General features: G+C 45.2%; 1 protein-coding gene across 7 annotated transcripts; it reads left to right on the plus strand.

Annotated features, from left to right (window-relative positions):
- Positions 1 to 464: 464 nt before the first annotated feature.
- camsap1 (calmodulin regulated spectrin associated protein 1) lies at positions 465 to 24,202 on the plus strand. 7 transcript variants are annotated; one of them, XM_023958199.1, is made up of 20 exons: positions 465 to 884; positions 1,965 to 2,131; positions 7,142 to 7,404; positions 11,026 to 11,187; positions 12,347 to 12,427; positions 12,708 to 12,740; positions 13,266 to 13,325; positions 15,555 to 15,696; positions 15,926 to 16,065; positions 16,163 to 16,259; positions 16,346 to 16,502; positions 16,782 to 16,867; positions 17,102 to 17,189; positions 17,287 to 19,537; positions 19,608 to 19,744; positions 19,830 to 20,044; positions 20,701 to 20,803; positions 20,890 to 21,002; positions 21,567 to 21,685; positions 22,531 to 24,202. In XM_023958199.1, exons 2-20 carry the CDS (start codon positions 1,966 to 1,968, stop codon positions 22,825 to 22,827), a joined length of 4,710 nt encoding a protein of 1,569 aa, XP_023813967.1. In that variant the 5' UTR covers positions 465 to 884; position 1,965; the 3' UTR covers positions 22,828 to 24,202. The 7 variants fall into 7 exon arrangements, with proteins under 7 accessions (XP_023813967.1, XP_023813970.1, XP_023813969.1 ...); XM_023958200.1 differs by having other exon boundaries at positions 466 to 884; positions 16,346 to 16,469; XM_023958202.1 differs by lacking the exon at positions 13,266 to 13,325.
- The last annotated feature ends 2,760 nt before the right edge of the window (positions 24,203 to 26,962 follow it).

Below are 26,962 nucleotides of genomic sequence, written 5' to 3' on the forward strand. Positions count from 1 at the left end.
CAGAAGTAAAAAATAAAATGCCACACATTAAATTGACATCCATCCTTTAAAATGACTGAATGGAGACCACGTGACTGGAAGAACAGCAGTGAATGACATGTGCCACATTTCACCGCTAGGTGTCGCTGTTGGTCCAGATTACAAAAAGTAGACTCCTATTATACAGCCAAATTCTATTAACAGGAGAAAATGGTTTAAATTAAATAACAGGTTTTTTGTTTCATTTTAAATTACAATACATTTAATAAATAAAAAAGAAACACAAACGTTTTTTTATTTATTTGAAGGTCTTGGTTAAATGTACAGTATGTTAAAGAACTCGTCTGCTAGCTATGTATATAAAACTTAAAATTTTAATTAAAAAAAGAAATATGATCACAGAAGTAACTCGAGTTTCCATTGTTGTTGCCTCTTGTTACTATAAACAATATGGAAGGCAATCACGCATGCGCGCTTGGAGAGACTGGATCGAAATTTCATTTCTATTGGCAAAGCGCGAATACACTCCCTGCGCGCGCGGTGGACTTCGAGTCCCAAAAGAAATAGTAAATCATGTGTTTGCCATGACGCGGTTAAAACAGAGATAGAGGTTTTTCTTTTCCCCCAAACGGAGGAATCTTCCATGTTTTTCACCGAGAGCCCACCTCTTCCTGGCTCTACCTGAGGGCGCCGCGGAGCGGGTGTCACGCAGGCCGCGATTCGGGTTCTGCTACTGGGAGGAGACCTGACAGATTGGCCGTCTTGCTAGCGTTATTAGCTGACTATGATGCGTGGCTGGTGTATTGTCTGCGCTGCGGGGCTCCACACATCAAGGCAGGTCCTTGGATAATTGATCCATCCCGGCAAGAAAGAAGGAGACTCGGAACCGCACCGCACCTTTCAAGGTAATGCCTTGCGGGCTAGCTAACGTCATTCACGGGTCCAATGGATGCGGCTGGACAGCTAGCAAGCTAACGGTTAGCTGGCGTTGGTTGACCGCTTCTCCGTGGGGCCGAATCGCAGCCAAACCGACCTTCTAGAATAGAAAGAGATGCGAGAAAACCAGCTGCTTTTTAAAGTAATAAAAAGGAAAAAATAAATAAATAATAAAAAACTTAAATTATTTATTTTGTATCATTTTCTTCATCCACTGAATGCATTAAGCCACATTTAAGGCCGTTATTATTAGAAGCATCATAGAACGAATATCAGGCTAAAAAAAAGACTTATTTTGTTTTATTGAGGCTGTTTTAAGACCCCTTCCCCATCCACTCATCCTACTGTTATTATTTGTACTCTATTAATCAGGGATGGTTCATAAACTTTTAATCTCACTCTGCATGTTGTCAATATATATATACATATATATTTAGAGAAGCAACTTAAATATTTTCTTTCAAGACATTAAAGCAATAAAATGAAATGATTCACCAAAGAAGCTGTTTTGAAACAGTATTTTAACTGGTTTAGGGACCACTACTCTGGAGTGAATATTTGATATCTTTATTACAAAGTACTCTTCATAGAAAGAAAAGACTTAAAGCAAATCCTACACACGTCATGAGGATGTGCACTAGATTACAGCACTTTTGGTTCGCAACCTTCAATGTTATGTTTGTATAGATAGTTGACTAGATTTTTTTGTTTGTTTGTTATCAACATAACATTTCAATCTTTCAAATGGGGTAAATTTCAGCTCAGTGTCCCCAGACCGCCCTTTAGAACACAACAGCTTTTCTCTGTCGCTGTGAATACCAACTGTGTCCACCCTGCTATTAGGCATTTAACTTAATTACTGTAATGTGTGTGCAAAGATGCCACTTGTTTGGACCACTGCAATGTAACGCTGCTGAAGTCAGCTTCCATAGAACAATAGTTCTTTGCATAACTTCAGGAAAAGCCGCTCTAAGATTCATATTCTGCCATTGAAGATGATAATAATAATATTATTAATAATACTAATAAAGATGATGTTTGTCTTTAAGGATGGATGTTGACTTGTGTGCTGGCGGGGACGGTACCAGGAGAAAAGGGGAGCTTCCTGGGGCTGCAGAAGGCACCATGGATGTGGTACCTCTGGAAATGTACGACTCCGCCAGGGCCAAAATAGCTGCCAACCTACGGTGGCTGTTTGCCAAAGCCTTCGGTATCGGTGAGTTAAACTTCTGTCTTTTTTCATCCTTTGCAAATGTAAAACAGGTTTCCTGTTTCGTGTTTTTTAGGCACTGCTAATATGGCTTTTAAACTAAGTATGTATTCATAATGCATAATTATTTCAATAAAACGTTTTTTTCCAGTTAGGAAATAATAGTTTCAACAAATTTACAGCACAAAAAAAACCAGAGGCTAATAAATACACGATCAGAGCGATTATTAAGGAACATCACAAAGGTTACGCCCCTTTTTTATTGACAAAACAGTTTCTTTCTGTGAAACTTGGTGTATGTTTTCACTCAAGCATCGGTGCTTTTGCCTTTCTTTGTGTTGTAAGAAAGTTGGCAACTATATACTTTAAAGAATCTTCCTTTTCCAATGTGAGATCTACAAACATCTAAACAATAATTCTTCAGAAACTAAGACATCCGTGCAGAATTCCTAAAGAAGGTGAAAGATGGAGCAGGAGCTGCTGAAACTCAGCAGACCTGCATGTTCATCCTGAAGCTGTTGCTCAGTCCTCTCACCAACAGTTACATTTGTAAAATATCCTTCTGTACAGTAGTGTAACCTTTGCTTATGTGGTGTTTCTCTAGTACTTTTACATATCTTTAACACAGCTTGTCTTATTTGCCGTCATATCATGCAGCTTCTTATAATTTCACACAGGTATGCAATCGTTGCAACCTCCGCTTTAGTGCTGTGAGCCAGTGGGATTTTACACAGACTTGGAGGCACTGTGGGCCAACAGACAACATTCAGTGACCTGTTCTGATTGAAAATGCTGATTTCTGTGCCGACCGTTCAGATTGTATCAGTGCTTTGATTCTAACTAAACTTTCTGGACAGTTTTCTTTCTCTTTGTTTGACAGAATGTGTTCTCGTAGAACAGCATCTTCTTGTTTTTGCTTTTAACATTTGACGGCAATTACCTAAGTAAATATGATTGAGTACCAAAAGCATGTCGTGCAAAAACTCAAAGCCATACATCCACATGCACACAAACACATGCACAGAAGCAAATTTTAGTTGACGTATGAACTATTAAGCAGATTTCTGCCAGATGAAGATGAAATCCCTGCCCAGAGTTTGAACTTTACTTTAGTGTCTGGTCATGTTTTCACTTGGAAAGGTAATTTTTAAGCGACTTATGCCTACAAAGTGTGTGTACAGACTTTTGTGCTGGCAAGTTAAGTTAAATCTCTATAAGGTTTTTCTTTTTCTACACTCTTTACCAATTGATCTCCAGGAAAAAGAGGTTGACTAACAATTAGCATTTGCTGGAATGTTAATTGATAAAAGACTGCTCTGTGTTTGCTGGGTGTCTGCTCAGTTTTTCAGCTAAAGCTTTTTTTAACCTTCCGTCATGGTTTACAAACGGACCGTGAGGCTGTAGAGAGTTCCCTGTACAGTGAAATTATTATTTCTCAAAAATAGGTCTACAGCTTTAAGGCCCGTACACACCGGGACGAATATTCGCCAGGCGTTATTCGCCAGCGTTTTTCGTCACGTTTTTTGTGTTCACACCCAGGCGATTTTCGCTGACGATGAGTGGAGTGAACATGCAATTTCATTCCCTGACATTAGATGGCGCTTAATGTAAAACAGAAATACTCCTGTACACAAGGTGGCGCTGCGCAACTTTACGCTTCTTAAAGTCGCTTTTCACTCAGAAGAAGAGAGCAAGTATTTACGCGCTTGTCAGAATCAAACAAAGAAAACATGAATATTTCAAGCACCAGTTGCTCCAACTGGTGCTTGGTTCGGGGATATTTTAGAATGTCCGTCATTATTGCTTCGCGGCAGTGTAGACGCTACTTGGCGTCTATCTTCTTCGCTGGTATGTGTGCTCAGCAAGGCAGTTTTGTGTTTGAGCGCCCCCAAGTTGTGTTTTACTGTAACTTCAGAAGCTCCAGACACGTGAGCAAAAGCGCCGTTCTCATTGGTCGAGTAGATTTCGACGCGACGCGTCGAAAAAAAAAACGAACCCGAGGCGTTTTTTTTTTTCGACGCTTTAACGCCTGGCGTTTTTTCGCGTCGGTGTGCACACTCTCATTGGTGCCCTTTGTTTAGTCACGAGGCGTTAAACGTCGGCGAAAATCGCCGGCGAAATTCGTCCCGGTGTGAACAGGCCTTTAGTCTTGTCTGTGTCGTCTTCCCCCCTCAATCCATCGATTAGTACACGTGTGAATGACATGCTTGACCTGCGTCACGTGGTCCCAGACCTGATGGACCCTCCCCTCTGCTTCTGCAGATGATGACATTTGTGTCTAACAGGCCTCCCACCAATTGAATGATTGAATTCTGCATTGCTCTGTTGTTTTCTTGGGTCTCAGTAATAAGCAGTGGCTTTCATGGCGGTTGCATCACTCATGGCTCTGTTTAAATGACTACTCATTATTTCTGTGACTTTTATGAGATAACATTTGTTTTTTGTGGTCTTTTGAATGTTTGAGGTCATCACTTAACACATAAACAGTGACACGCTTTCTAGTTTCATTGGTTTTTCATGTTCATGATAAAACTGTGATCTCCTCTGACTTTGTACGTCTCTGTGCTCCAACGTTCAGTGGGATGTCCTGGCTTCCGTTCTTCCTTTGGAGGCTTCCAGGCATTTACTTGATCATGCTGCTGTCTGTCACAACAGGCTAACTAGGCTGGAAGATGTGGAGGAAGAGCACACGAGGAAATGCGGAAATGATGTTCCTGAGTTTATTTGGGAGGGGGTTAGAAGCCTTTCTGGGAAATGGAAGCTGACAGACCAAAAGGGAGGCAGCTGCTGTCATCGTTCCCCATGGGGGGGTCCATAAATCACTACCGTTTTATTTCCCCGTTGGTGTCCGCTGCTGAGCTGAGCTGATTGGGATTTGACTGACAGAAGAAAAGCTAGTTTCATGATGGTATCCTGATACGACCCTGTGATGATTGTAGAGATTTGCATGGATTCAGATGGATTTTCTGTGTATTCATTGGCCTCTTCTTTGCTGTCACGTCTTTGGTTTTCATCTCTGCATTTGCGGACTTCCTCACAGCTGCTCCCAGCCTTAGCGACACGGTGATGAGCGTTTGAACCTGTCATGATGGCGCGCACACTGCTGACACCGTCTCTATGCGCTGATCACGGTACAGAATCGTTCACGGCCGGCTGATTTTGTCGTAGCCCACCCCGGGTCTTGTTGCCAGGCCACGTTTTCCCGATCCACCCCGTCTCTGGGTTGCTGAAGGTCTGTGTGTGTCGGGGCGGTTGCTGCCACATCCCATTACTGTCTAGAATGAAGCCAGACATAAAAATGAGCCACGCTGAGACCCCCTTTGTTTTTTCCTTTATACTGTGTGCTCATATTCTCTCAGAAGGACCCAACATGTGGATTATTTTGTGATAGATTCATGGTGATGCACAGCAGCTTGTGTGCAGAAATCAACATGAAGGCTGCAGGTAGAAGCTATTTACTTCATGAAAATGCTAAACATTCTTATGCATCTAAAAACACAAATATCCTGGGTATTTGACCATTTTTGCAGAGAAAACACATTTTACAATGTTAGATCTCTTGACTAAATGTAATTACGAGACGAGTACCAGTAAAAGTGAACCTGAAAACCCGGTGATTATAAGAAAAGGGCTGCTAGAACAAAATCACAATGCTTTTTAGTTCTCTAGCAGATTAAATACTGCTCTACAGCAAACCTGTGCTGTCCCGGGTTAGGTTTTAAAAAGCACAGTTGTTGATATATTTAATACATTATGGATTTAGTTTGCACTCCATGATGTCAGCGGCTTTGACTTTTGCCCTTATTTGGGCTTCTCCTCTGGCTTGGGGAATTACTGCACCATCCAAAAGAACAAAGCCCACCCTGCTGGTGCTTTTCTGCTTTTGTGGCTCTAGTCAGTGTTTGCTAACTTCACACCTGAAAAACCTCCTCTCTGCTTTTTGCTTTGCTGCATTCCTGCAGCCTGTTGACTGAGAAAGAAGTTAAACCTGTCACAGTCTGAGCTTTAGCTTCTCAATCTGCTTTGTGTTCTAGGTTTCATATTCAGGATCATATTTTATTCACAGCAAAGCTTCATATTTTCCGTTAGAATGGGTTGATACCACGTTCGCAGTTCTGATACCAAGATATTCCTGTTGCATATCTGCCAATACTGCACCGTTATCATGTTTTACTTTCTTAAACACAGAAAAACGCCTACAGCGTGATTCAAACTGTGCAAGTCTGCTGCTTTAATTGAAAAGTTGTTCCACGTTTGGCATTGTTTTTCAGTTTTAAGCTGCATTCACACCGAACGCGATTCGTGTGTCGAATTTGCTTCAACCAACCATCGACTGTATATCTCAGTTCCAGTAACTGCATGGAAGACACGTTGAGAGATCAGGTGTATTTATTCTGAAGAGCTCTACAAACACATTGATAATCACAATTCCATATCTGGGTTCATGACATCATTCAGAGATTCTCCCGCCATCGTCTGGATGCCAACCGCTTTCAGCGGTACTTCTGTCTCTGACCCAGTTTGATGACCGGCTGTCCTGCATTAGTCTGAGGAGGAAAAAATATATAAATGAAAGTAAAATTAGACATTTTTTCTTCATGTCTCCATGCAAATAAGGAAATGACCATAAAGGTCAGAAGGAGAACGATCAGATTCTCCTCTGAGTTGGTTGTGGACTTCACCCTGTGATCACATCAGCAACACTTAATGGGCCAAAGCTGAGTTCCTGATTGGTTGTTGACGCGGCACCACGCCAGACGCTCAGAATGTGCAGCAGGATCCCTGCCTGATTGCGTCGGTAGATTGACTTAACATTGAAGCGGAACTGCTCAAATTCCGTTTGTGAATGTAGCTTGATGACATCAGTTATCTTTTTCACTGCTTTTCCCGCCTGCTTTGCTCTCTTTCTCCTGAAAGGCCAGTACTGGTGCTATACTCACTCCACGTGTCATATAGGTGCATCCTGGTCCTTCAGTGCCATAATAATGGAATAATGAACCCATGTCTCCATCACAGACCACATTCCAGAGGACTTGAGGGACCCCTTCTACACAGACCAGTACGAGCAGGAACACATCAAGCCCCCCGTCATCCGGCTGCTGCTCTCCTGCGAGCTCTACTGCCGCGTCTGCGCCCTCATCCTCAAGACGGAGCAGGCGGCCTCTCTTCAGTCCCACCTGTCCGTCATCCAGGCTCTGGCCAGGAAGGGCATTTATGTGGTTGAGAGCGACGATACACCGGTTACAGAAGAGGACCTGGCCAGTATGCCCATCAAGATGGTAAGTGGTGATAAAACAACCAGGAGTCCACACTGACAGTCGATGCTGGGTTGTGGTGTGGATTTCCTTTAAGATGAGAAAACAAACAAGTTCAGATGCATTGCCTGTTCCATCTGATGAATCACTGCAGGAAGTGTTCCCATCATCATCATCATTGTCGTTAGTCTGAGCAACAGGATGGTTGATGCACTGAGAAGCTTCTGAGTGATTTGAAATGACATGGACGGAGGAATGTGTTGTTGAAACCTCAAGTCTGTGTCGACTACTTTACACAAGAGCTTTAGTCGTGTGTTTGGTTTGGTGGAGCAGACACACCGCAGCTTTATCAGTTCTATTCAAATACAAGCAGGAGTTTGACTATCATGCTTGCTGTGTAAATAAGGCTGAGATTTGAAGGTGGATGACGGTTGTGACGATGACATTAGTAAAGCTACTCTGTCCAGGACTGTCTTGGTCAATGACCTACACAGGGGGGTTAGGGGTGCAAATAAAAAGTGATGGTCATGACCAGGTTACCAGGTATTTACTTACAAACCTCTAAGAAAAAAGGTTTATATTTTCTCTAAAAAAAAAAAAAAGACTGTTTCTGTTCAGGACAGTCTTTATTTGCCAAATAATGTTTCATAAAGTGCTTGGAAGGGAATGTGATCAAGCAGGTTTATGTAGAATCCCACCTCTATTATGCTCTACTTTAATTATTTATAGAGTTGGCATATTACAAGATTTTGCAAGACATGGTATCCATGTAGTTACCGTATTTATAGTTTATCTGTCCAAGTGAGATTATTTAACATGGTGATAAATATTCACCATACCAAAGAACAAAACTGCAGTCCTCATCGATGATCATCAGAACAAATGATCGCTCGTCATCCGATACACACGGCCATCTTATTTTCAGAACTGCTTGCTCGTCCTGATCTTTTTGGATCTGGTCAGATGAAGTTAGTAGTTTGATCATAATTTCCATGTCACGATGAGATCCTGTTTCCAAGTCTCTGAGATCACATCACACTGGACAGGATAAACATCAACAGGCTCGCTTGTGCTCTGCCATCTCCTTCCTTCCCTCTTGCTGCCATGGTAACCAGCTGTAGAGTTGAAAAGGTCTCTGGTCCGCGGACGGGTTAGGAAGTGATGTTTGTCTGCGCCGGCATTGAGCGGTCTGTCAAAATAATCCACAGACGGACACAAAGCCCAGTGAGGGATGGAAAATCCTGAGTGATGCACTGCTGGGTCCCTCCTCCCCCCGTTTGCTGACTTGGCATGTGGTTTCCATAGCAACCTGCATTTCCTTTTCATGTAATGTGTTCTTGAGCGTGTTTCCGTACCAGACGGGGATGCTTCCAGACAACTCCGCCTCCTGACTTGGTTTGGGACAACAGCTGGGTGTTTATAAAACCTCGAAAAGCGACCTGCTATCTGGGGTCGGCTCAAACCCATTGATGTGAGCGTGGAAGCGGCGTCTGTCGATGCGCATTCGCAGAGCTTGGGGCAGCCTGGTCTTCATGGGGATTTGGCAGGGTGTTGGGGGAGAAAAAACACAGCACATCAGGCTACTGTTGTCTTTGTGTATTTATTGATTTGTAGAAACTGATCCCCCTCCTTTTACGCTAACATCTCACGCTAATTTGCTGTGCATAGCTATTATTGCTATGCATATTTATCCGATACAAATCTTTCTTTTGTGTTTGTCTGGTGTAAAAATGCTGCCTTTTAAACAAAAACCTTTGTTGTTAATCCAGACAATACCTTTCAGGACTGTAGCATTGCTGTATTGAAGGTAGCAATCTTAATTTTTATACAAATAAACTTGGAAAAATAAAACGTATTTGACTCAAGCAAGTGTTTATTTGGAGATATTTATTTTAATCAGGTATTCTAAAAATGAGCCGGAAGCAGACTATAAATATTTCTTTTACATCCCAGTGAACCTTTCTCTGTGAGATAATAAAAAACTAGTAATAGTATCTGAGAGAAAAGTAACCTTCTGTGTATGCGTCTTCTCTTCCTGTGTGGTCTTATCTCATTTATTTTTTGGGGAACATTTATTTTGTAAAGATTTTCTCTGCACAGTCGGTCTTGTTGTGGAGAAACCTCAAGCCTCGTTCATTATAGTAATGATCTTAATCTCTGCGTACTTCCAACACCAATTGGATTAGATCGGCAGAGTGTTGCATAAAGTTCAGAGGAGAACAACAGAGAGCTTTATTCTGTTTGGTTCTTGACTGCAGAAAAATACACTTTTCAAGATTAATTGAGCAAAAAACACAGATCCAGATTAAATCCAGGTTTTTTTTTTGTGTGTTGGTTTAACAGAACTTTGTCGTTCTGAAATCTGTTTGGACTGCTAACCCAGAAATCCCAAAGAGGACCTTCAGATTGAATTAAACGATTCTGAGCTGCTGAATCAAAGATTTACTCTTTTATTGATTGATAGTAGATTTTCAAACCATATAATAATCCAAGATTAATCTGACTTTTCTTCCCTTAAGAACATATGTGAGAATATTTCCTAATCTATCATCATCATTATGCCCTTTCAAGATTGTTCTGTTAGAAAATGTCTTATTAGAAACATTTAAGGCATTCCCCCCCAGGGGTCTCCTCTAGTCTTATAGCAGGGTTTTTGGAACGCTTAAAAGATTTTGGTTGGAAGACCTCAAGGATCATGCTGAAGAGTAAGTAAAGGGTTAAAAGGTCAGAGATGTACGCTGGAGCTGGACCGTGCAAGTCTCTAAAATCTAAAAGTAGAATTTTAAAATCAATTCCAAATTTGACTGGTAACCAATGTAAAGCAGAAAACAGGAGTGATGTGTGTCCGTTTACTGGTTCCTGTTAAAAGCCTCACTGCAGAGCTTTGGACGAGCTGAAGACGGTTTAGGGGAGGGACGTTTGTTAAAACGGGTAAAAAGAGAGTTGGAGTAATCTAAACAAGAAGAAATGAAAAGCGTGGATAACTGTTTCCAGGTCAGATCAAGAGAATACAGTACAAATACTTTTTGATTTTGACACGTTCCTCGGATGATAAAAGTAGTTTTTTATGATCTGTTTTGAGTGACCTTGCAGAGACAAAGACCTGTCAAACAACACCCCAAGATTTTTGAGGCTTGACGGGACAGAAGAGCTCAGAGACCCAAGGCGTTGTCTGATGGAAGGGATTTTATGTTTTCTGGGTGTTTAAGTCTAAATGATTATTGTTCGGCCATGTTTTAATGCTCGTTAAGCAAGTCAACAAATGTTGGAGTTTGTAGTAATCATTTTCCGGGGAGGAAAAGAGCAGTAAAGCTGGATATCGTCTGCATAGAGATGATATGAGATGTGGCTGAATTGATTAATAAGTTTCCCAAGAGGAATCGTATATAAAATTAATAAAATAGGCCCTAGTACAGAACCCTGTGGAACGCCACAAGTCATTTTTTAAATTTCAGCGCTTGAGGAACCGACAGCCACATTAAAAGTTCTTCCACTAAGATACAGAATAAACCAATTTTAAAACTGATCTTTTCCAACATCACGTAAAGATTATAACATTGTTTTATTTTGGTAAACCTGAATTCTGTTTGGACTTGAAGCTCTTAACATGTTGAATAACCCCCCGCTTCCCTGTTTCTCCCCCAGAGTGCTCACATGCCAATGATTGACGCCCTGATGATGGCGTACACGGTGGAGATGATCAGCATTGAGAAGGTGGTGGCTTCTGTCAAACGCTTCTCCACCTTCAGTGCCTCAAAGGAGCTGCCCTTTGACCTGGAGGACGCCATGGTCTTCTGGATCAACAAGGTTCCAACGCACAAACGAAACGTCAGGAATCAGCAGCACATTGACATGAAAGCAGCTTATTCTTTTTTACAGCCATTTGAGGGTTTCACATGAAAAGTAGTGATGTTGATCTCATTGAGAGAAGAGTGTGTGAGTGAAGCACAAAGGAAAGCAGTGTGTTAGGCTCCTGTTGTTCTCCGTTTAATGTCTTCAAGGCCTCCAGCACTAAAAGGAATCAAATGAATCTTTCATGCTTTTTAATGGAAAAAAGAATTCTTCCAACTACAATAAAATGGGTTTTTAGTATTAGGAAACATCAGATTATAATGAGTAGTCTAATGTTTTTATCTACAGGTTGCTAATGTAGCAGATTAAAAAAACTATTTTATTGGTTGTCACACATGAAATAAATTTGTAATTTTTTATTATTCGCTTCCAACGTTCAAAAAAACCTTGATTATTGGAGCTTTTAAAATTGTAATCTTGATGACACATTTTTTTCATTTCAAACAAAATTTCTGCCCAGACAAATTTCATTTGTTCATTTTTATATGTAACATCAGGTTTTGGTAGATTTTCTGTATTTTTTCTTTTGTGTGTGTTATTTTTAAGTTTTATTTGACTTTGACTATTGTGGGTTTTGCTTTCTTTAAAGGATGCGAATGAACACTTTTTACATAAGTCTGCAATTTTGCAAAACAGATTTGGTTTTTTATACATTCAAATTTTAGGTAAAATTGGTAAAATAGTTAATGTAAAAAAAATGATATCTGGAAATCTGAACTCTCCTTGCCAGAATCCGACTTTAATGCTCACCCACATGACAGAGATGATATAGCAAAAATAAAGATGAATTTACTCTAGACTTGGCCTTTTCCTCACAGACCTCCTAGTTTTCTGTCTTTTAAATTAATTTAGATCACACACTCTCACTGATTATGTTGTGTAGTTTACTTTCTGGACTACAAGGTACATTTAGCAACCAAAACAGTGAAGTACGGTGATTTGACTTCAATTCCCAGAATGCTAGGAGAAGGCAATTGGTCAGAGGAGTTGATGGGAAGTTTTTCTTTTCTTTTTTTTTTTTTTGTGAACTGGGTTCAGTCTCTGCAGTCCTTGAGGGATCGCCTAAAGCGCGGTGACGGTTTACCACTAACTGGATGTAACGTATCTTCTGCAGGTGAACATGAAAATGAGGGAGACGACAGAAAGGGAGCACAAAGTCAAGCACCACCCCCTGGAGTCTCCCAGTCACCAGAAGGTAAAGCCGATCCCGTCTGCTGCATTGAGAAAAGTAACAAACAGAAACAAAGTACTGCAGACTTTCTGTCCGTTTCTGTTTGAAAATGGGATTCGAACCAGCAACGTCCTCCTTAGTTCTTCCTGTGAAATGTCTGTCAGTGTTCTTTTTCAGATCTTTGCTTCTTTGAGTCACTCTGGAAGCAGACACCCTCCCCTCCTTTTGCTTGTGACCTGTTGATCTGTTCGCTCCTGTTTCTCACCTGTCCCTTCCTCCCCTCTTATCCCTGCAAACTGGATAGTCTCCCTCCAAATGGTATTGGAAGCTAGTCCCTGTAAGTTGGATGCCAGCCCCCCCCCCCATACACGCATAACTCCCCCGATCCTCTGCACGCTTAGTTTTGTGTTGATGTGCGAGCACACTCCACCATGGCTCATTCAAGCTCATTCTGTGCCGCTTGTAGACCAGGAATTATCAGCGAGGGGGAGAAAGTGGACCCTTTTTGTTGAGTTTTTCCCCCTTGTGTCAAATATGTAACAGAGGTGTAAAGTTCCTCCCACTGTTGTGACGTGACCCCATAGATATTTCCTCAACCCAGCTTTGTGTGCTGCCTCATTTCAAGCTTCGGCAGGATGTTGGTTTCTGTGCACAAGTCCATGTGGTATTTGCTGAGACAGTGAGAACGGCGAGCAAATCCACGCCCTTTGCTTTGCAGACCCAACCCAGTCCACCTCTTCCCACCGATCTGCTTCGTCACTCTCCTCTCCTGTTTCCGATGAGCTCCTCTGACAGTAACTCTGCTCTGCGTGTGTGTGTGTGTGTGTGTGTGTGTGTGTGTGTGTGTGCGTGTGTGTGTCAGCCTGATGTCACGCCTGAGCCGGCCCACTGCATGCTGGACCCACAGGAGCCCTTGGAATCGGTACAATGTTTGTGATCGTAGGGAGGAGAACTCTTTGCTATTTAGAAAAAGGCCCGTCATTGGTCGATATGCTGAGTTCACACTGAACGCAATTCGTGTGGTGGGGGCGTCCAGTTTCAATGTCAAGCCAGTGTTATCGGGGCACAATGTTTTCAAAGCATCAACTATATGAAGTTTGGCGAAGAATTTGTCACGTCAACCAATCAGGGACTCAGCTTTGGCCTGTGACGCTGTGATGATGTAATCAGTGGGTGGAGTCCAAGACCAACATGGAGGAGAATTTCATCATTGCTCTTCTCTTGAACTTTTATTTGTATGGACACAATACTGAAATGATTGCCTAATTTTACTCTTATTTTAATTTTTTCCCTGGACGGACTAATGCGGGACAGCAGGTCATCAAACTGGGTCGCACAGAGAAAGCGCCGTCATTCAGTAGACGGTGAAGCTCGCCGTGCCTTAATAAACCCAGACACGGAGACGTGAATTCTTTTGTAGAGCTCCTCACAGTCAACGAACCTGAGCGGTCAGCGACATTCGTGTCCTCCATAATGTATCTAAAAATCTTTGACGGCAGCTTCTCCCGCATTTAAGTATCGGGCCGCGACTTTTATGTGCGTCAAAACGGGTAACAGTTGAATTTGATACGCAGATGGTGTTCAGTGTGGACGCAGAATTATGCTCTCCCATTTATCCTTCTGAGAACCAGAACATTCATTTATGTCCTCCTGGGCTGTTTGTGTCCTTTGACTCATTTTAAGTTCTCTTCTGAGGCCTATCGGCGTAAATAAGGACGTTGTTGTCTTTCTTCTTGGGCACACTTGATGGAGTCTACAGAGGTCATCCATTGTTGTGCTGGTTCTCAGGAGAGTATTGTCATGAAAGTTGTCAGTGCAGTTGCTATTAGCTCCTTCAGTCTGTTGTTTTTAGGATGTTTATGGTGGATAATTTCATGTAGTGCACTTAATTCAGTTATTGAACACATCTATGAAGTCATGTTGTTAGTTTGTAACAGTGAGTTGTAGCTCAGTTTTGCTTTAGTCTTGTGCAGAGCAAATAACTGAAGGCTTTTATTTATGTTATTTTATTTTATTTCTAATCTTTTTCATGATATTTTTCTGTAGTTCCAGGTATTCAAGTTACAAACTGACCCGTCAGATGCCTCAATAAAAGTAGGCGGAGCTTGCTGGCCCCTATTTCCAACATTCAAAACCTTTGACAGGTTTCAAGTAACCTGCTTTTATGTGGTAGGGGGTGTGGCCTTCCAACAAGCACACCCCTGATTGGCCAGAGTAATAGCCATAGAAACGGACCAATCACTGCTAATCGACTCTGTGTAGCTCCAACATGGCGGCATCTGTATCGTGAAAACAATTACCGTAATTGATTCATGTATTATGTTTGTAGCTCATATGGTTATATATTTATTTATTATTCCCAAATACTACATCGCTCGACGGCCTCCGATATTATCCTTCAATGTTTCTGAATGTACATATTTTTGACATTACATATTTGAGGTTTTTCTAAATTTTACATTTACTCTTAAGTTTAAAACTAAGCCATTTTCTGCTAATGCATCACACTCATCCAGTTCTGGTATTCAGAGAATAGTTGCATCAAACGCATGTCTTCATATCTGCAGTATTACAGTGGAATTAGATGATTGAGGTGTTTGTTCCTGTAGTGGTTGGATAGCTTCTACCATGAACAGCTGCTTCATTCATGCTCTTGACTTCGATCAGTAACTCAGAACAATCTTTTCCGCATCAGTTTGACGCCGTTTTGGCTCATGAGGAAATGTTCAAAGAAGTGGGCCAGTTCTCGCCCCACTTTCCGTCTCACGGCGCTGTTTGGCCGTGCGGTTTAGCTGTCGGTGCTGGACTCAGGCTGTCGCTCTGCTGTGTTCCTGTCAGCGCTGCAACACCTTCACCTCATTTTCTCACAGTTCCCCAGGTCTTAAGGGTTCTCCCTCACTTCGGTGTTGATCTGCCATTGGACTTTCTCTCTGCTATTTAGATGAAGACGACTTTAGAATTGAGAGCAAATTAAAAAAATGTCTCCGAAGCTGCTGTGGAGAACCTTGACCTGGTTCATTCTGTAATTGAGCAAAACGTTAAAGCAGAGAGAAAAATCTGTGCATAGACTAACATCTCCAGGTAAGGGGGTGTTATTTGTTAAAGGCGCTTCCTTTTCATTCAAGCCTGACCATCTCCCCCTGCTGGTTAGGTACGGTATCGCCGGGAGCACTCTTCAGGACGCCAGCTGCCTTTTTTCCCACTGCTGGAAGACCTGATGAGGGACGTTTGCGATGGAGCTGCGCTCCTCGCCGTGGTTCATTACTACTGCCCAGACATCATGAAGCTGGAGGGTACGACGATTTACACGCTCACCTTAACAAGCTGGTTTTAATGCCAGCCTGTAAAAGTTTTCTGCAGCAAACTTCCTCCGCTGTTGCACATCATCTAACATTGGCGTGTGAGGCTATTTGAGTTATTCACACATGACTGACATGTTCCAGTCCTCCCAGTCTGACATTTATAGTTATCAGATCATTGAGCTGTGTGGTGAACCGACATGCTCTCTGCCTGTCTGAGCAGACATTTGCCTGAAAGAAGTTCCTTCCATTGCCGACTGCCTGTACAACATCCAGCTTCTCAGAGAATTTGCCACTGAATACCTGAATAAAAGCTGCTACCTGACTGTGGAAGACATGCTCTACTCACCCCTTGTGCTCAAGGTAAACAAACATGAATTTACTACGAAGATACATCTAACAAATACAAAAACAAATCTCCTTTTTTGAGGGGTCCTGCCTGATTTTTTTGTGTTTGTAGCATAATGTAATGGTGTTCATCGCTGAACTTTTCTGGTGGTTTGAGACGGTCAAACCTGAGTTTGTTCAGCCCAGAGATCTGCAGGAGTTTAAAGATGGTGAGCATGATCACATGCAAGCAAGTCTTGTGTTACTCTGAGAGGCGTTGAGGTGAAATAGTCATCGGGTTTAATCTTTGGTGCAGCGCGAGCCATCGCTCATCCCAAGAGTGCCCGTCCATCAGTGCCCATCTCCAACGCCACCAAGCGCAGCTTCCTGGCCAGCCCCGGCGTGGCCGACAACCAGAGCAGCCCTGAAGTCTGTAACAGGTACTTCCTGCATCCTGCAGACTCTGAGCCCCTGTAAGTCTTTCCTCACCTTCCCTTCACAGTCTGTCTTATCCTGATCTTCTCAGCAGATAGACACGGGGAGATGCACAAACATGTCTACGGTCTCATCTTATCTCAACAGCTTTCCTCCCTTTATGTACATATTTTAGAATCGTACATTTGCAGGCTTTAGCCACATATTTGTTTTGTAGGAACTGAATGCTTGGATAAAAACATACAGATATCTTTGTGAAATCTTCTGTAGACATTTTGAGCGAGATGCTCAAGTTTTGCTTTTCTTTGTGCTCTTAGTAAGGGGGGTCCAACCTTCAGCCCCTCTCACCCACTCCTACCCCTGAGGCAGCGGCAACAAAGGCAGCAAGGAGAGGACGTTTCAGGTCACTTAAATGACTTTTCCTTCCTTTTCCCTATTTTAGGATTTCTTACAGTCTTTCCTTCTTTTTCCCGGTACTCTTATAGTTTATCCCTCCTATCATAGCCCTTCCCTCTTTTTCACCTACCTTTAATGCCTTTTTTCTTGTTTTTTCCTCTTTTTGTGCCTTTTTTTCCCCTCTCCTCTTATTCCTTTCCCTTTTGTCTCCTTTTTTGCTAAAACATTTTTTCTTGCGCAGGTCTGAGAAACCGTTCAAACTCCCTGACTCAGATGGATGCTCATCACTCCAGAGGTTCAGGTGTGGCGTGGCCCGATAAGAGGCAAAGGTATCTGCCATATGTTAATTCTATACTTGTGTTTTCTGTGAACGTATACATTTTGTGTTTAGTACAGATGGTTTCTTTTCTTCCTGCTGTCTTCCAGTCGACCTCTTTCCACGCTGAGCCCCTTCGCTCTGCACTCAGCCACAGACAGCGATGCCGACCGCGCCTCTGGTGACAGCGTGAGTCTGGCTCGCTCCATCAGCAAGGACAGCTTGGCTTCCAGTGTCGCCAACGTCACCCCCAAACATCAGACGTCCTTCCACCAACCGCCACACGCTGCTTTGCGCAGAGTGAACGGCCACGGCTTGCTGAGCAACGTTAGCTTGGAGGGCGAGGAGGAAGCCATGCTGGCCGTCACCAGAACCGATGCGTCTGTCCTGCCTAGACTGGCTGAAACTGCCCCAGCAGGACCCAAACCCCCCTCGGACTCCAAACCCGCAGAAGATGGCTTTTACCTTGAACCGCTAATGCCTGCCGTTCTGAAAACGGCTAAAGAGAAGTCTGTATGTCTGAACAAGGAAGAGGAGAGCGGCGAGGTGCTTCGGTCTGCAGAAAGGGGCTCTTTCCGGCGAGGAGACGGATCTGCCGCAGCTGTTCGGAGGAAAGCTCCTTCCGGACTGAACCAGACTTTTGAGAAAGAAGAGTTGGTGGAACCGCCGCCGCCGGCCGGTTTCAGACCAGCTGTCGCCAGCAGTGTCGACTCCTCCTCCTCCTCTTCCAGGGAGCCAGCAGAAGGCTTTTACCTTCATTCTGATTCTGAGGAACAGAAGTACGGGGCTGAAATGGAAGACCTTAATGAGGAGGAAGAGGATCTGGATGAAGCTCTCACCACAAAAGGCTCACACTGTCCGAGGAAGGAGTACATTGAGGAGGCCGAAGAGGAAGAGTCGGCCAAGCTTCAAGAGGACTTGAATCTGAAGGAGCACGAGGACAAAGACCTGAACGGCGGCAGCGGCCGCTCCAGCCCTTGTCTCAGCACGCACTCGCAGGCCAGCAGCCTTGCCAGTGGAAGCGTGCGGATGACTTCCTTTGCCGAGCGGAAAGCCCATCAGCAGCGCTTTGGCAGCAACCACGACCTGCGCTCCAGTGCCTCCAGCTCCCAGAGGACCACTCCGGACGGGTCAGAGAGCAGCGGGCCGCTCGCCTCCTCCTGGAGGCTCAGAAGAGACCAGAGCCCCTCCTCTCCGCTGGGAGGGTGCGCTCGTGCAGGCGACGGTGGCGCCAACGTTCTGGCGTCTGAGATCATCCAGCTCCGCATGCAGCTGGAGGAGAAGCGGCGTGCGATCGAGCATCAGAAGAAGAAGATGGAAGTGCTGTCGGCGAGACAGAGGCAGAAGCTGGGAAAAGCCGCGTTTTTGCACATCGTAAAAAAAGGCGGCGGGAAGAGCGACACTCTACCCAACCCGCTTAAGGCTGACATCTGCAAAGACGAGTTCAACGGAGAGAAGGAAGCTTTGAGCAAAGACGACACCTGCGTTGACGTCCTGAGAGGAGAGAAAGGAGCAGAGCAGGCCGGCTCTCTGGGGGCTTTGGGAGCGGACAAAAGAGGAAACGGTGGAAGCTTCTACCTGGAGGAGGAGCTAGACCTGAACGAATGCAGCCGCTCCATCGAGCTGCTGAACGAAGCCATCGGCAGCATCCAGCAGCAGATGATGCAGCTGTCCCTGCAGCAGGAGGTGCTGATGCGGCAGAACACGCAGTCCCCGTCGGGCGCTGCTCCGCCCCTTCCTCACCCCACTGACAAAAACGGCAAGGTGGGGGGCGGCTTTCATTTTGTGGAGCACCACTCCGGTGCCGGGGGGTCTCAAACCAGGAAACCCCCCAAACTGACCTCAAGCAAGAGCTCCAGGTCCAAACCATCAGAACTGAAGATAAGCAAAGAGCAGAGCCAGCAGAGCCGGCCGACCTCCAGGACCCCGACCCAGAGCAGGTCGGAGACGTTACCGAACCCGAGGCAGTTATCTGGGGGCAGGTCCCCCAGGACAGACCAGCCCGACAGCCCCAGAAACCCCACAGCTGCAGCGACAATCGACAGACCGGGGTCCGGCCACGCCAGGACCGCCACCTTCCGCCTCCACGACGAGGCGAACATGCGGCTGCCGACCCGAGTGGATCTGACTTCAGTGTCAGTAGAAGGTCCACAGAGCTCCCCGAGAGAGTCCGAGCTCCACTCCGCCGACGGTTCTGGGAAGGAGAACGTTCCGTCTGAGGAGGGGCAGCGCAGCAAGACCCATCTAATAGAAGTGGATCTGTCCGAGCTGAAGGCCCCCGAGGAAGATGAGGGTGCTGAGGATGGAACAGCAGAAGAGGCTGATGGAGAGCAGAAGTCTGGTTTGGGATTTTTCTTCAAGGTACCTGACGATACGAGAAAAAAATGTGCTTGATTGTTGCAGAGAAGCTTGAAACTCTCCTCTGTTTCAGGACGAACAGAAAGCTGAGGATGAACTTGCTAAGAAGAGAGCGGCGTTCCTGTTGAAGCAGCAGAAGAAAGCCGAGGAGGCCCGACTCCGGAAACAACAGCTAGAGGCAGAATCTGAACTCAAACGAGACGAAGCCAGGTCATTTTTTTTTCTTCAACATTTCTGCTTCTGTAGCAACGGAAATCCTTCAAACAGAAAACGTCTCGTCTTTGTTCCAAACCAGACGGAAAGCCGAGGAGGACCGTTTGCGTAAAGAGGAGGAGAAGACGCGGCGGGAGCTCATCAAACAGGAGTATCTGCGGAGGAAGCAGCAGGAGATATTTGAGGAGCAAGGCCTGGCCAAACCCAAAACCCCCAGACCCAAGCAAAAACACAAACACAAGGCCGTCCTCCGAGAGGAATCCTCCATCGAAAGCTTCTCCAAGTGCCCTTCCACACGTAAGGAGGTCCACATCGTCCACGCTTCTGTTCTCCCCACAGCCGCAACGCCACAAACCCGGCGGGGTTTTTTATGCTGCGATTTGTGCGTCAAATCCAAGTCTTTAGCCTCATTGCTACATGGAAGACACAAATCCCGTCAGGGTTATTTATTTTAAAGAGGCATTGCTCAATGACGTTTCTCATTCAGAGCATTAGTCTTGGTAGGGGGAAAAAATATGAATAAAATTAGACGACCTTCTGTTATTGTCTTGATGCAAGTAAGAAAAATATCAATATCAAGTTCAGGAGGAGAACAAACGGCAACGACCTGATTCTTTGCTGGTTTTGGACTCACTGCTGGTTGCAGGAATCACATTCAGTGAATGTAGCGTAAGAGGGAAGGCAGGGAACGACTTTGATTCCTCTCATTACATTCAGTTATCTGTGTTACACAAGTGTGCAGAAAACCTCTGGCTCCATTTAAATCTGCTGTTGCCATTAGTGTAGCTGGAGATGATTCCAATTATTCTGAGACACGTTTCTGTATTTTCCGTTGTTTCCATTTATATCTGTCATTTTTAAATAGATGCAGTTATATAAAAAAATGTCAGAAAGATTAAAATAAGGGATGTTTAGAGTGTCTGGACACATTAACATGTGCAACCGTTCCTCAGCTGATAACTTGATCACGGCTCAGTCGGGCTCCAGTCTGTCTTTGGCCTCCGCGGCGACCAATGAGGCGGACAGCGTCAACTCTGGGGGCGGGGGCTCTCAGCGGTAAGCTCCTCCCCTACGTTGGTGTGGAGAACTCGGATCTGAATCTTGTGTTGACGTGAAACACTTGTTGGTCTGTGTGTGTCCAGCTGCGACTCCGTGGAGTCGTTTCCAGGAAGTCGGAACAACAGCCGAGCCGCAGAGAGAGACTGGGACAACGGCTCCACGGCGTCCTCCATCACCTCCATGGCTGAATACACGGGTGAATCCACACAGTCTCTGCTTGAATGTGCATGTAGCGCCTGGTGTTCACACCAGACGAGCAGGGAGGGGCTGCTTCTTTTTCTACCGTTTACTAGCGGCTGTCCCCCACCTACGGTTGGAAGAGGCTTGGTGCCAAATGTCAAAGTGGTGCAGCTCTATTCTGATATGTGAAAGACTCGGTGTCCATCCGGGCACAAACTGTATTCAGTCATTTCTCCTCAATGATGAATTTTCTAATGGTTGGTGCTTGAGTGAATTAAAGGGGGATGGGCACTTGGTGACTATCAAATCCAAGTCCCTGAACCGTGACACCGTTAATAAATGGAGGTGCTGTGTCATTGTTGTTGTTGTTGTTGTTGTAGATTTTTCAATATTTTGGCCTAACATTAAAACATAACCATCTGTGCAGCTGCTCCACTCTTATGTCTTCTACTTTACTGCAAGGCCCATCTGTGAAACGCACAAAATAAAAGAAAAAAAAGACCAGTAATGACTAAAAAATGTGTTGTATTGTTGTAAAAATGATTGTGATGAATTTTGGGTTTGATTTCTTTCTCTTTAGGTCCCAAACTCTTTAAGGAGCCCAGTGCCAAATCCAACAAACCCATCATCCACAACGCCATCTCTCACTGTTGTCTGGCTGGCAAAGTCAACGAGCCCCAGAAGAACCAGATTCTGGAGGTGAGTCCGCTCCTCCACATGGACCGAAGGCACGCCTGAAGCTTTAGAAAGCGTGTTATTTGACTCCTTAAGAGCTGCCAGCCTTTGCCTTACGCTGTGGAACAGCAGATAACCTGCTCATCTCAAATCTGCAGATGGAAAAGTCAAAGCAGAGATTTTTCAGTCGTCCACTGAAGCGCAGTGAGATAAGCAAAGCGTCTCCGGAGGATTTGCATCTCAAAGCAGGAAGAACTAGAATTTTATCACAGCGGACGAACAAAAGCTCACAGATGAAACTAAACTGCAGATAAACTCTTTCCTTATATGTTGATTTTCTAAACATGACATCATTTTAAAACAGAAACATCTCAGTGACTGGTGTGCGTGATGTCTTAGAAAAGAAAAACAAACTTTTGCATTGGAAATGAGAAATAACGGCTGTATTTTTATCCATTTAAACAAGAATAACTGGATGTTAGTTTTCATTTCTACATTAAATTATTCAACAGGTTTTTGCTCTTTTTCCTTAGAAGCACTATAAGTTAGATGAATACTTTTTTAAAGATATAATTCCTCCTCATCATCTTAACAAATCCCTGTTCCGCTATTGTCATCACGATCGGTCTGAGTCAGCGTTTCTATGGCAACCAGTCTCACCAACCAGGAGTGAGCTTGTTGGAAAGCCACACCCCTACCATTTGAATTCTGTCTGCTGTCAATCACATGCTGTGTATCAGTAAAGTACTTTTACTATTAGAGAAGCTTTTGCTTTCATGGCTCTAATAGACTGTTTTGGTACAAAAATAAATGAATAGCTTTACGGCGGTCGGATATCTCACCTTTCCCTCCATCTGCTTCCTGTCCAGGAGTTGGAAAAGTGCGAGTCCAACCACCTGATGATCCTGTTCCGGGACGGCGGTTGCCAGTTCCGGGCGCTCTACTCCTACTTCCCCGACACCGAGGAGATCCAGAAGCTGACGGGCACCGGGCCCAAGAGCATCAGCAAGAAGATGATCGACAAGCTGTACAAGTACAACTCGGACCGAAAGCAGTTCACAGTCATCCCCGCCAAAACGGTGTCCGTCAGCGTGGACGCCCTGACCATCCACAACCACCTGTGGCAAGCCAAGAGAGGCACCGTGCCAAAGAAGAGCGGGAAGTAGCAGGTGGATGCAGATGTGCCGCCGTCTTCCTGTCTGCGTCTCGCTTGTTTCCTGAATGAACTGTTGAAGCTCTCAGAGTTCACACCCGGGCGCCCTTGAGCATCTCCGCCGGCGTTTGATAGATCCCGACCCAAACAGAATCCTTTCATCCGAATCTTTGAAGCTAGCATGTGGCATTCTGGTCCTTTTCCCCGGATGAACCTGTTGGTTCGGCGCCGTCGCGGTTCCAGCCGCAGCAGTTCTTCTTCCTTCTGTTCCGGACGCATCTCCACTTTGGATGAATCTGGACTCCCACTTTTGTACAGCCCCAAAGAACTCCAGACTCCTCTGCTGTCCCGGCAACCATCGCCCCCCGCGTCAACGCTCACATCCCTCAAATCAGACTGGCATCGCCGATTTCTGCCTCACCAGGGATCTCCGGGCACCCGCAGCTCCGGACCGTCTTCTCCAGCCTGGGGTGGGGCGGGGGGGTGGGGGGGGGACACATCTCTCTCATATCTCTTGGCCTTTTCGCGCATCGTGGTACTTGATTTAATTTATTCAACCGCTTTTTAAACTAGATGCTGATCGTGTAGCACTGGATGTGTGTACTGCAAAAAACATCAACAAGGGTTATTTTTAAAAGAACTTTTGGGTTCAAACATCCTGTTTTTAAGGGTGCCTGGGGGGTGGGGTGGGGGGGCGTAAGCTTTGGTACATCATTCTCGCGTTGTGTTCCCATCATGCCGGCTGTTCTCTGACCTTTAGAGCTTCGTTGTGGTTTCTGTCCACCGGGACGCTGGGATTGTCCTGAAGAGTCGGCGCACTCATGGACACTTGTTTGCCCCCTCCCCTCAGTGTTGTTCTGCCGTCTTCATCCGCCGCCGTGAAGGGACGCCGCTCCGACCCGCTCCCATGACAGTATTTGATCCCCGCGGCTGGGCGGGGTCTGTGTCTGCGCGGCGGCGTTGTGGTTGAGTTGTGTACCGACATTAAAGAAGGTTCCCCCAAAGCCTTGACGGACGCCTGTCTGTGTTCTCACTGCAAAGGGGGAAGTGCTTTGTTTTCCTGGAAGCGGGGGCCTCCAGAACGGGCGCTGCACGAGCACTTTTCCCTGCAGACCGCTTCACGCCGAGCTCTGAAGCCGGTCTGACACTACTGCTGTCTCCAAAAACCACTCCACTCCTGATTTGCTGCATTTGGGTGTTTGTGGGGGGGTTATGGTAGATCTGTACCAGAGTATTTTTATGTTCACTAAAAGATTGTATTAGCTCACCGTTTTTGCTACACTTGTGGACTTCTCATCCGTGCGGATTTTACTGTTGATCCCATCTATTTATTTTACAATGAAAGCACTGACATCAGTTTTCAACTTAATAAAAGTCACGATTTTTTATTTTGTTTTTCTCATGACTTTATTTCTTTTTTCCATTTTCAGCATTTCTCCTTTGCATGATTCTGGTGTTTCTATATTTTCTTTAAATAAATACTCAAAATATTCACTTGTTCCTCCAAAATAAAAGCATCAGGCAGAGCTCCTGGTGTTGGGCGGATTCCCGGCGTCCGATCGCATCGAGATCATCGACTGTTCTGAAACCGAGTGTGACGTCGTCCACAGAAAAATGGTCGTGTTGGAGCCAAGTTGGTCTGAGTTTCTATGGAAACTACTCACCAATCAGGAGTGAGATTGTTGGAAGGCCACACCCCTACCACTTCAAACGTTTCAAATAATCCAGATCCAGAAAAAGATCCAGAACGGTTCTTCTGACCTACAGATCAGCGGCTGTTTATTTCTCTGTAGCCAGCAGGAACTTCCTGTTTGGAACACCAGGGGGGAGGGGTCACTCGTTCCAGTTCTCTTATACAGTCAATGATATACGATAACTTGTCTAATTCCCCCCATAACTTCCTATTCCTGGTCTATTTTATATGTGTATTTTATTGTGCATTCTATTGCTTTTATTTTATTTTCACTTTTATGTACGGCGACCTTAGGGACCTTTAATTATTCATATTTTAGGAGTACTGGTCGAGGCCCCCGGCGGGGGAAAGAGGCCCATGCTTCACCGGCCGCCATGGCCGCGCCGTCCATGCCTCAACGCCAACACAAAACAAACCTCCATTCGCCATGGCAACCGTTTCTGTTGCTCCTCCAGGTATCTAAAGAAACCAGTAACCTTCTCCTCAGACGTGCTGCCCGTCCTCCTCCTCAACATGCAGGGTGAGTCCTCCTGGTTGAAGGGAAAATCCAAAAGTTGGGAATCTTGACCAGAGCTGCTCTGCTTCCCGTCAGGAGCGGCGGCACTGGTTCTGGTTTTGGCACACGCGCGGTTCTGTCTGACTTGCACAGACGTCACCGGAGTCCTGATCTGTCGCAGCATCCCAGCAGGTATTGGACCGGTCGGTTTCTTTGGAGCTCGGACCCACGAAGATCAAAATCCTTCACTGCATGAAAGTTTGGTTAAAGTGGAGTCGACCCCCCACCTTGATGGCTTTAGTGATGGAGGACCGTCCTCATCTGCTGGTCATCTGTGCAGCTTTTCATCTTAAATCCGGTCTAGTTTGGTTCTGATGAAAATGTTTTAATCCAAATGTTGAAACACGGTGAGAGTTTTCCCTTTGAGTTCTTCTACTTCTTTGTTTTCCTAGAGTTCAGCCCAGGATACCAGGTTCTGTACTTGGGGCTGCAGAACGTTGGGACAATCAACTCCACCGTCTTTCATAGAAACGGGTTCAGCTCCATCACCGAACTCATCCTGGACGGGTCGGGTATCACAGAGATTTCTGAGAACGCCTTCAGCTCCGCCCTGCAGCTCAGTTCTGTCAGCTTAGACCGAAACCGTCTGTCAGAGATGAACCCAAAATGGTTCGGAGATCCTGCCGTCCTCCATCACCTCCGCCTCTCTGAAAACCAGATTGAAGTTGTGAACGCGACTGCACTGCACGGACTCACAAGCCTCAAAGAGCTCCGGCTGAACAAAAACCGGATCAGAACCATCAACCCTGACAGTTTCAGCAGCCTGGACTCGCTGACGGAGGTGGACTTGTCCGAGAACCGGCTGACCTGGCTCTCGCCACAACTCCTCAGGTCGCTGGGGTCTCTGAAGTCCATCCGTCTCCATGGAAACCCCTGGGCCTGTTTGTGCGACGCTGAAGACTTTGTCGTGTCTGTGAGAGGTTTGTAACACAAAGCCAGAGCTGACGTGAACGCTGACGTTCAGGCGCCTGAAGGTTCTTCTGTTCTCAGACCTGCAGAACCGATCTGTGCTGGTCCAACCCACACAGGTGACCTGTGAGACCCCGCCCACTCTGAAAGGTCAGCCCCTTTTCAACGTGACCGTGTGTCCGTCGACGACGGAGCCCACAACCGTCATCACATCCACAGGTACGAGCTCCTCCCACACTGGCACATGTGGCCCCTCCCACCTCTGCTTCTTTCAGTCTGAAATGTGGGTTTCTCCAGAGTTCATCAGCTCTGCTCCTTCAGCATCAGAACATTCTGCCAGAACCGAGTCCGATCCTCTGGTGACCGTCTCAGCATCCTCTGGTACATCTGACTGGACCTGTGAGCGGTTCTGTTCTGTTCTGACTCATTTAGGAGCATCTTTTTATGTTTCCTGCAGCCAAAGGGACGTCCAGCTCATGGACGCCGAGAACCTTAAGCAGCTCCATGAGCCCTGGTACCTGTGAACGCCGCCTCACACCATCTGTCTGCAGAGATGCTACACAGAACCTCTGTCCCCCCCCCCCCCCCCCCCCCCCCCCCCCTTAGAGGAACAAACTATTAGTTCTCTTTTCTAAAACATGATTTTATTTCACTAGGTGGCAGTAAAACATTTAGAAACCTTGAATTACTTTTCTTTTTTCTGAAACATAAATGTTTTTGAACCTTCGGAGGCAGAACATCGATTTATATACGGTTTGATCTCTGCAGGAGTTTTGAAAAATGAAGATGCTATAAATGACAAAACAGCACCATCTTGTGGTAAAACTGAATAGTGCAGAAGATTTGTATTTTTGTTACTGTCAGTTTTGTTGGAGCTGCACAACTCAGCTGTACTTCTGAAAGTATACAGCTATTACAACTATTATAGCAACATTTTATATAATAATAAACAATAATAATAAATTTAATAATAAACTGTATATAATGTAG

The sequence above is a fragment of the Oryzias latipes genome, chromosome 9, assembly GCF_002234675.1.
Source record: "Oryzias latipes chromosome 9, ASM223467v1".
NCBI lineage: Eukaryota > Metazoa > Chordata > Actinopteri > Beloniformes > Adrianichthyidae > Oryzias > Oryzias latipes.

Bases quoted from the DNA above. Each gene is read 5' to 3' on its own strand.
- camsap1 (XM_023958199.1), top strand. From the start codon at position 1,966: ATGGATGTTGACTTGTGTGCTGGCGGGGACGGTACCAGGAGAAAAGGG. The intron at 16,868-17,101 runs GTCACTTAAATG...TTTCTTGCGCAG, and splicing joins GCAAGGAGAGGACGTTTCAG to GTCTGAGAAACCGTTCAAAC. The intron at 17,190-17,286 runs GTATCTGCCATA...GCTGTCTTCCAG, and splicing joins TGGCCCGATAAGAGGCAAAG to TCGACCTCTTTCCACGCTGA.